This window comes from Pyxicephalus adspersus, chromosome 8 (genome assembly GCF_032062135.1).
Source record: "Pyxicephalus adspersus chromosome 8, UCB_Pads_2.0, whole genome shotgun sequence".
Classification (NCBI taxonomy): domain Eukaryota; kingdom Metazoa; phylum Chordata; class Amphibia; order Anura; family Pyxicephalidae; genus Pyxicephalus; species Pyxicephalus adspersus.
Window position 1 is genome coordinate 72,826,478 of NC_092865.1, and position 10,320 is coordinate 72,836,797.

General features: G+C 39.5%; 2 protein-coding genes across 2 annotated transcripts in view; one reads left to right on the top strand and one right to left on the bottom strand.

Moving 5' to 3' along the window:
- Positions 1 to 10,320, bottom strand: part of PICK1 (protein interacting with PRKCA 1) — a 624,859-nt gene that overhangs the window by 332,400 nt on the left and 282,139 nt on the right. The window lies entirely within an intron of this gene.
- The window catches only part of NOL8 (nucleolar protein 8), a gene marked incomplete in the record, with an annotated part of 45,077 nt that overhangs the window by 4,046 nt on the left and 30,711 nt on the right, over positions 1 to 10,320 (top strand). The window contains 3 exon segments of the mRNA XM_072421247.1: positions 869 to 931; positions 3,414 to 3,625; positions 8,781 to 8,849. Of these exon segments, the coding sequence (XP_072277348.1) occupies positions 869 to 931; positions 3,414 to 3,625; positions 8,781 to 8,849 (344 nt within the window).

Genomic DNA, 10,320 nt, shown 5'->3' on the forward strand with positions numbered 1-10,320 from the left:
GTGAAGCTTATCCACAGTGTGCATTGGCATCAATAGCAGAACAGTGTGATAAAAGCTGCAGGTCATATCCTGCAGCCTAACAGCCTGTGATCAAATCAATTTCATTAAAGAATTTCAAGATTGCCCGTCACAATTTTAAAACTTGTGAACATTGATCATTAGGTTGCTATTTCAAGAGTACGTTTATGAGCACAAAATTGTAAATGCAAATTGTGGACCCCAGGATCACTTGAAAATGTGGGTTCAATTGGGGGACACTTGTGGCAAAACTCCTCTATTATTTCATTACTAGGGCATTTTGAAAACATAAAAATATCTCTTATCAAAATGCGCTGCCTGCCCTGTTACACATCTGCCAACTTCTGTACCTTGAACCCAATTTCTCTAGAACGAAGAGATGCAAGGAAACAAAAAATTAAGTGGGAGACACGTGTGGCTAACACCACCCAAACTTTCATCACCATGACATCATTACAACAAAAACCCTGTCAATCAAAACGTTCCTCCTTGTTCCTCCTTGCTACTACCCTTTCAGTACCTGAAACCCAATTTAATTTTAGTGTGCAGAGTTTATGTTGTAATGATGCCGTAGTGATGTTATCAACAGGTCATTCAGGGATCATTCAGGGATCATTCAGAGACCTAGCATTGTTAAGACTTGTTTCCCATTGTCATTGGCTGGAAGGGTAAGTTGGAACTACCTACCTGTCAGTTTACCATCATATAATGTCTGTGGGTGATAGAAGGTTCTGTTAGTATCTTAGTACGTGCCAACCCCTATAAAGGCATACATTTTTTTATCCATTATTTATATAATCAGTGTCCTATAATTGTGATCTGTCATTTTTAATTTGTGGTACATTTTTAGGAAACCCTGTGAAGACCTTTGCTTACCTGAACATTAATATTTCAGATGTGAACCTCAAAAAATGTAAGTATAAATGTCTTTTTTTTTGAGATTTGTCATTGTATGGTTTCTTCCATGTACTGCTTCCTTTATATTGTCATAATATAGCCATATTGCCAGAATATAAAGATTGTACTCTGTATAGGTTATTTTAGTGTCAGAACATGTTTTTTGTAAAACCTTTTGGGCAATGTACACAACTGATAGCATGCACCAGGCTTCTGGCTAGAGTAAATAATCATATTTATTATTTTTTTATGGTCCCTGATACAATCTCAAAGAGTAGAACAGAACCATGTAAGTAACCTTTTGTAAAAGATTTAATTAGCACTGATAACTGGTTGTCTTATCTTGCTCTGTTATTGATCTTTCATCAGGTAACCTCTCCTCCAATAAATCACACTTGGGTGGATCCTATTTAATACTACAGAATAAATTGGTTGCCTTAATGTTCATTTACATCATTGCTCTATGTTAAGGCATGAGCATTGCATTAAGACCTATTTACTTGAACATTCTCCCTAACACATCACAATACACCAAAAAAGGTCTATATACTATTTTTATTTTAGCTGTTCACAACGTAGTAGTGCAGTGGGGATGTGGTAGGTGCCATTGCACGACAATGTGCATCTAACCCCATGCAGAGCAAGAAATATGTGAGGAAATATTCTAAAGTTTAGCAAGCTGTCCTAATCTTGCTGTACCATATTTTAACACCACAAATACCTTAATTATTTTTTCAGTTTCAGAATATCTAAAAATCTTATGCTCACCTGTCCTTTACCATGCTTTAGCCTACCAGAGCCACATAGCTGACATTGCAAACCGTAAAGGGCCAACAAATTCTTTATTTGCTCAAAGGAAGAGGCTGTCTGTTATGTTATAGTGTTGGACATCTTCTATATCAGGGGTGCCCAAAACGTCAATCGCAAAAAGAAAACGCAAGTCGATCCCGGAGCCCTGCCTTCCCCCTCTCTGCTGTTTACCAGCAGCCCTGCTAGACATCTATAGGGATGCTGGGGATGTCTTTCAGGGCAGGCGTGGGAAGGCTTGTGTAACTGTGGGGAGGGAGGGAGGGCAGTCCGAGGTTGGCAGTGCTGGGCAGGCTCGGTGTCAGGGTTCAATTACTCCCTAATGAAAATGTATCCTCTCCAGCCTTGGAGAGCTTTATTAAATCAGACCCAATGTCTGCTGAAAAGGTAAGTGGAGAACTGTTGAGTTACAGGCTAGTTCTCACTCGGTCAGTTGGTGGTGGAGTTGCCTAATGAAGAAGCCATGCAGCTTAATTTGTATACAGAAGAGAGAACAGTTTGTGTTTTCAGGCAAGAAACTTTTGGTTGTTTGCCTGGGTTGTCAATTCAAGTTGTAAAAGCACCACCCTGAGGTCTTGGTTAGTACGCCATATTACATGAAATATTTTGTACGCGAGTCCAAAGCCTTTAGCTCAAAGTATAGTTATTTATAGACAAGACCTTAAATATGGAATATCTTTCTATTCATTATTCAGCCGAAAAAAAAAAAGTTTAGGAAGGGTGTGGGTTTGACAAATAGTCTTTACAGTGCTTGCCCCAGAAATGTTTTTCAGCCGGGTGGTAAAAAAAAAATTATTTTGTCAGTGTTCTACCTTCCCCCTATACTTCCCTCAACTTTCTAATGCCTGGCTTTTAGTATGTTCAATTTTTCCATCTTTTTTGTGCCTGAACTGTTTCGTGCTGGGCATTTTGATCCAACTTCCTAGTGTTCCATATTTAATTAGTGTAATCCCATGTAGTAATTGCAACCGTGCGATGTGGTTTAGTTCACATTAGCTGTACAAAAACTGCGCATGTGTGAGATTGAGCACTTTTTTAACAATATAGGAAAGCACCTGATGATACATTGCCGATGGCGGCATGCACAGAAGGCGCAGCCCACAACCACCTGAGATACACGAGAAGAGCGTGCAGTAATATGCAATGGATTGATCTAAGTTATTTGGTTCAATCCACTGCATATTACTGCATGCTCTTCTCATTTGGTGTTTCTTCTTATTGAGATTAATTATACTTTGCCAGAGAATGCATTGTGAAACCAAATTAATTGCTGCACTTATTTGGTTTCACATTGCATTCTCTGGCCTCAGATAGCACAACCATAATCAAAATTATTAAGTCCTAATATAATTCCGGTAGAGTGGAAAAATTACCAAGAGGAGGTCTGAGAAATTCAAAGGCGCCCACTTCTCACCGGCAGCAGCAATCCTTTGGATGACAGCTGAGCACAGAGCTGCCTCACTGAGATCCATGCAGAGGATTAGAGCTGCGGATGGGAGGTGGGCGGGGGAGGCACGGCAGCCTGGCGGAGCAACCGGCTAAAACCTTCTGGGGAGAACTATGCAGAGCATTAGTAATTAGTGGCTTAGTTTAAAAAGGGATCAAACTAGGGGTAGCAAAAGATTGAGCATTTGTATTGGTGCATTTAGTAATCTGTCTTAAAAATCTCTATAAAATCTGATTGGTACAAGTTACTGAACTGATCACCCCTCCACTGAATACATTGACATTTTTTTTTTTTTCATTCAGGCTTTCCCAAGAAAGACAAGAAGCCAATGAGAAACAGAAGGGTAGTGCGAAGCAGAGCTCCCAAAATGACTTACTGCTGTCTTTAGAGAAATCTGGAGTCACCAATTTTACCATGAAAACTGCTGTACCAGGCACTGATGTGCCAAACCACAGGGTACGTCAAACATCTAAACAGCCAAGCAGCATTTTAGTTGTTTTTCCAATTAATATTCATTTGTAGATGCAATTTAGGGAAAAGTCACCATGTCTGTGCTAAGACAATTCACTAGCGTGTACCTGCCAATTTTTACCCTGTCACAGGTGCTACCAAAATGTTTCTTGTATTAAGAGGTTTAGAATCCACCGGTGGATACATAATCCAGCAACTGTACAAACCATTACCTGGAATATGCAGTCTTTTTTTTTTTTTTTTTTAACAATTGCATTGATCATACCAGGAAAAAGTAGAATGTTTCAATTCCTGTAAGTCTTTATGTATACTGTTTATTAGAGGGACAAAGTTTAATTCCAGTGCTGAAAGGTTTGCCGGTATTTGCTTACCGATATATTGAATATAATAAGAAGCCCATTTAAAGGGGAAACTTGCTTCTAATGTTTGTTTTGTTGCAAGGGGTGAAAAGATATTTAATGCTTCTGATTTTTGCTGGTTTTTTGTAATTCGATAGAGAGGCATATTGCTTAAGCTCAACTAGAAAGTTGGGTAATGAGTTAGTCGGCTTTGTTCTATAAAATAGCAAGTCGTCAGTGTTTTCTGTCCCTGACCCTCAGGCCGCTCACGGCCAGGTTATTCTGAATTCTGTGAAGTAGTACTTCTAAGGTAAGGGTGATGGGGCATTCTTGCCCTCACTCTTGATGTTGGATATGAGTATATAGCATAGATCCAAGAGGCAAATTTGGGGGGTACACCAATAAAGTAAAATAAAAGTCCAATGTACCCTATCGTAGGCCTACTCATCATCAACCGGTAAGAGCATCATTGGTACACATAAAAATATCCCTCTCTCAATACTGTTTAACGTGTGGTCTTGTCTTGGGGTTCCCTACACCCTTGGAAGCCACTTTGGTCTGGATTTAATAGAGTAGGAAGCCCGAGAGTAGCTAGCCAGCTCTCTGGTTTCAATAATACCGTAATATGTGCAGCCAAAGCATCTAGTGGTATTGCATGCCCTTCCGTGCCACAAAATGAGCAGCAATTAAGGTGAATTTTTTCTAATATGCCAGACTGTCGGGTCCCTTTACTCGTTGCTGCCTGAAGCTTTTCCACTGAAATTGACTTATCTAGTGCTCTGATAAAGTGATCTTTTAAATGTGTAAGACTTGAGGATTGCAATTATAATTTAATGAGTTCCTCTGTGTTATTAGACACTTGAGAATTTGGTTTGTTCTATAAGTTGCTGTAAAAAAACAGGAGTCTGCAATATCTTTGGCACCATGTATTGGTGTACCAGAGGGGCCTCTGATACTTGGGATATATTTAGAAGATTGTTTAGCTCTGAGTGCTCTGGCCAAGGCCTTGCCACAATAATTAGTATGTTCATGGCCATAGGACATGGCCACACTTGCACTGTGAAATAATCCTACCCTTTGTATACCAGCAGCAGCAGCAGCACGAGATCTGTGTTTTGTCCGTGCTGCTCTCATTACCCCATTGTGTGAACCTTCATATAAATGTGGTGCACTTCTGCCACCCAGAGGCCGCTATAGGTACTGCAGCAGGCCTGCAATATTTGCTCCTTAGGACGCACAGACATCCCCCCCACCACCACTTTTGGTGGGAAAGAAGTGCGTCCTTTAGAGCGAAAATAGGGTATGTCTGGGGTAGGGGCATTAGATTGTGATCACCTTTGAGGGACATCTAGTGACATGAATATGGACTTTGTACAGCTCTTAGAAAATCCATGGGTTCACTGCAGGAAATTTATCAATCAGGAGCAGATAAAAGTTTCGCTTCCAGAAATGTTGCCTTTGGAATTCGCTCAATCCTAATAATGTTCTGCAAGGCTTTCAGTATGTAGAAATAACAATGTCAATTGCATATGAATGTGAGAGTAGGATTAATATACAGTATTTATATAGTGCCAACATACTAATTTTTTTGCCTAGAATTTTTTGTTTATATTGTGGGCCTGTAATTCTTAGGATTAACTCCCGGGTATGATAATTATATTTATTATATTATAATCATAATTTTTAAAACAATATATCAATATAAATAATAATTTTAAAAAATATTGAAATAGACAACAGTGTAATATTAAAATAAAATTAAAAATGTACTTTTATTTTTATTTCATGTTGTGTGGTGTTTTTGTACTGTAAAGACCATTTAAAAACAAATTACATTGTAATCTGCTTTTAAATTTCCCGCCCGGACACACCTTCCATTTCACCACCACTCGCATCACCCGGAAGATGTCACTGCAGATGCAAGCAGCAATAGCAAATTCCGGGGGTGGTGCCAAATTATCCTGTATTAAATTCACACATTTCCACCCTTTGGCTGTACCTTTAGTGCCATTACTCAAGGGTAGTTAAAATCTCCTATTATTAAAACATTGCCAGCTTTTGCAGCCATTTCTGTCTGTGCTAGTAGTTGATTCCCTATTCCTTCCTTAGGGGCCTAAAGCAGACTCCAATAATTAATTGCGTATTCTACATCCCCATTTTAAACTCTACCCATAATGTCTCAAACTCATTGCTTGCTCCATCAAAAATTTCTTCTTTCAGATCACCTCTCGCATACAAAGACCATCACCTTTTGGCTTGACATTTGTCTTTATGGAAGAGAGTATAACCAGGAATATTGACAGACTAGTCATGTGAAGAACGGAGCCACAGGATTCTGTAATTCCAACTAAGTCGTATTGCTCTTCATTCTTTAGGGCTTCCCATTCACCTATTTTGTTTGCCTGGCTTCTAGCATTGATAAATTGGCTCTTTACCTCCTTAGCGGTAATCCAGTGTGTGGCTTTGGGGTTAATTTTCAGTACCAAATACGGTAACCCACAGCCACACTCTGGGTGGAATTGCCAGGGAGTTTAAAAAAGCGTACCTGGTAAGCGGTCCCCGTGGCATCCTCCAGTGATGCCCAGCATCTTCACCTGTGTAACCTCATGATGCCCACTTGACATCTGCGTCCCCAGCGTGGAAACCTTGGGAATGCGAGGTCAGGGAAAGCAGATGCCGGCCAGGCATGCGGCTGCCGGGCAGGACCAGGTGGAAAATCTAAAATATAAGTATTTTTAAATGTACCGTTTTTACATTTAAAAATAGTTATTATTCATACCGCCAGGGAGGTAAACCATTGCAGCACTCTTTGCCAAATTCTTTTGTTTTTCAGTACAATTAGTACTGTGCAATCCAGTATTTGTGTAGCATAAGAAAAGCCTTAGATTTATCCATTACCCTCGCCCAACTATCCCAAATTCACTCTCCACTAGTGACAGACCCCTGTCTGACCTTTCTGCCATCTTATTTAACTGTCTGTTTTGTAAAGAGGGAGTCAAAGGAAAAAGTGGTGGTGGTGGTGTCTGTCTGTATGTGAGAGGTGATCTGAAAGTGAATGTGAAAATAAAGAATAATAGTGTTAGGTTTATCTATATTTAAGTATCATGTGCATTTTTGGTATATTGATATAAGATGTACAGGTTGACAATCAAAAATCCGGCGACCTCCGGACCTGAGGTGCGCCGGATTTTCGGAAATTCAGTATTTTTTTTTTGATATTCACCTACACACACAGGGCAGCCTTTCTCTCTCAGCACCTGCGGACATCTGGGACAGGTTAAGGACATCCCACATACGGACAACTCCTAGATACAAATGGGGCTTCCCTGCTCGCTTGTGTGCAGGAGGGGAAGGTGATGAATGTCTAGGTTCCATAAAGGTTTTTTTGCCTTGTTTTTTTGCTTTGATTGTAAATGACTCAGTGAGGATTTTATACAGTAACTGACACCATGCTGCCTAATATTATGTTGGGACAAGCATCGGTCCTAATTGCATCTAATAAAATAATTTACCTAATTCGACTTGCATACAAATTCAACTTTACCCCCCTGGTGGTATTCCTGAGTGTCACTTGGGGTGAATTTTACATGTAAGAAGCTGTAGTGTGACCCGGAGTAGGAAAAAAAACTTCTACCTGCTCCCCTCAAACCAGTGGCGTTCTCGGCAATCTCCGGCCGGCTTCTGCATCACATCTCGGTGTCATGCATGAAGCATCGGTACACTGGGGAGGCGTGGCCGGGAGGGAAATTTAAAAGCAGATTACATTGTAATCTTCTTTTAATTGCTTGATCAGAGTTAAAAATAATAAATAATAAATGCATATCATAACTTTAAGTGTATAAAACGGCTTTGTCCAGTGCACTAACTAACAGTTTGTCAACTATTAGCCCTGACCTTGATCTGATCTTTGATTGAATGTTTCCTGACCTTTTGCATCATTTCCTGATTTCATCATTTGAACACTTATCTCTGACTTTGAACCTTTCTGACTTCTTACTGGAGACGTGACCTTCTCCATGGCATCCAAAAGGTGTTGCGCAGCGCAAAAGCTGTTTTTGAACAACTAGAAAGCAGCGATAGCGAGTCACTTGTTGGAATCGAGCGATAGTTATTCACCAGGAAACTTGTCATCCGACAATGAAACTGAACTCCACGATGAAACTGCACTTGAGGTCCGTAATGTGTGCACTTGGTGCTCTATTGATTTTATTGTGGCTCAGGCAGCCCCCCCAAGATTCCAATTTACTGGGGCACCTGGTGTGAAAAATGATGCTAAAGGCAAGGACCCCTTGGCATACCTGCAATTGTTTCTGACCTATCCATAAGAAGGTTTTCTGCAATCTGGTTTTCACAGAATAAAAGAGGGCAAAAAGCTTTGAGACCCCTTCCCTTTTAGAAATACAAAAGGGCCAGTTTCCCACAAGGTTGTCCAGTGTTGTGGGGAGCATATTTGGAATCTGGAAGCCCTCTTTATTAAGGGCACCCTAGATATCCTCCCCCAAGCCCCTGGCGAATGAGTACAGGGCTACATTTGAAAAACTTTCAATTATGTAGTTAGCCCACTGAAAGGGAGTAGAGCTGCTCTTGCACGGCAAAAAAAATTATTATTTTTTTTTCTAGGGGGAAAGGTAAAAAACCCTTTTACATTTTGATGAATTTTATTATTCTTTTCTTTTGTTTCTGACTACTGTTACAGTTTTTCTTATGCAATATTTGGTGGTATGATTTTAAAGATCAACATTGACATGTGCCAAAATCTGATGAGTTATTTAACTTATGTATTTGCCCTTTTTGTTTTTCAGAATTGGGTGGTTAGCAAGTTTGGAAGAGTCCTGCCTATATTACATATTAGTGGAAAAAAGCAAAACAAAATATCCTTTTCCCACTATATTTTTTTGTTGTATAATTGGATGATGGTTTTTGCAATAAGTATTGGGCGAACACAAAATGAAGGAGTTTGCATTAGCATATTGCCTTAACCTCCCTGGTGGTATTCCCGAGTATGGCTCTGTGTTAATTTTCAGTACCAAAAGTGGTAACCCCCAGCCACACTCAGGGTTGCATTGTAAAGGACTTACCTGGTCCCGGCGAAATCTGTGTCCCCTGGCCTCGCGTCCCCAGTGTAATCAATGGAACATGTGGTGCACTGGGGGCATGTCTGCCAGGATAATATAAACAGAATGCACCGCTTTCACATTCAAGAATACTAAAATATTCAGACCGCCTGGGAGGTTAATGAAGAGAAATGACTTGATTTTGAATTGATTTGGTCTAGCAATAAAATACGTGCTAGATATTAGTATCTAGTAAAATATGTGAATAAAGCACCTTGTGTGTATCCTCAAGATGCCGAATTCAAACATTTCAAAACCATTATCTGTATTTTTTCTTTAATCCCTAGTTTAGCCGAAATAGGAAACAAAGTCTTGGCCAAGTAACTATAGACCTGCAAATTTAATGTCTTTTAATTACTTTTAATTAATTTTATTAAAAACACAGATTTTGCTAGAAAATGGTAAATGTTGTTGCATGTAATCAACAAGGACTGACACTGTCAAATTTTTTTTTTTATGAAGAAAATATTAAACAGCTGAAGTGTCTGAAGTAACTGGGTATCAATCAATTTAGAATACTTGGTCCCAGGGTAGGACAGGCTTTTGTGGCAAAAGTGCCCACCTTGGACAACAAAATATCTTATTTTGGGGGCATATGATTGGGGCTTACTAGATGTTTTTTTTTTCCCAGACCACCTATGTACCCAACAGATAGTTAATATACCAAAAAAAAAGTCTAAAGGCTTAGAAATGTTATGTGTAAATTAATGGACAAATGGCCTAAAGACCATATTTAGAAAGGAGTTTTAGAAATGACTGATTTAATGATTCATTGTTTAAAGTTGTTAGTGGTGTAACCCAGGGTTCTGTGCTGGGACCTGTCTTTTTAACACTTCTAAATTATAAAGAGTTTGGGATTAAAGGTCACTAATGGGCCACTAAGTATATTGTTTAATGTTGGTAAATTTTGAGTGTTGCTCTTAGGGGCAACAGCATGCAATCTTCATACATTCTAGGGGCAAAACAACTTAGAGAGTCAATAAAAAAATGATCTGGGTGTTCTAGTAGATACCTTATATTGGTGATTGGTGGGAGGGGAACAGTAAACTGTTAAAATAATGGGTCTGTAATTACCTGGTAATGACTTTGCTCCCTTTTTGAAGATCAAAACCACATTGGCGTTACGCCAATCCATCGGTACCTTGCCAGTGACTAAAGAGTCTCAAAAAATTAGAAATAATGGCTTTGAAATAACAGAGCTCAGCTCTTTGAGGACACGTGGATGTAA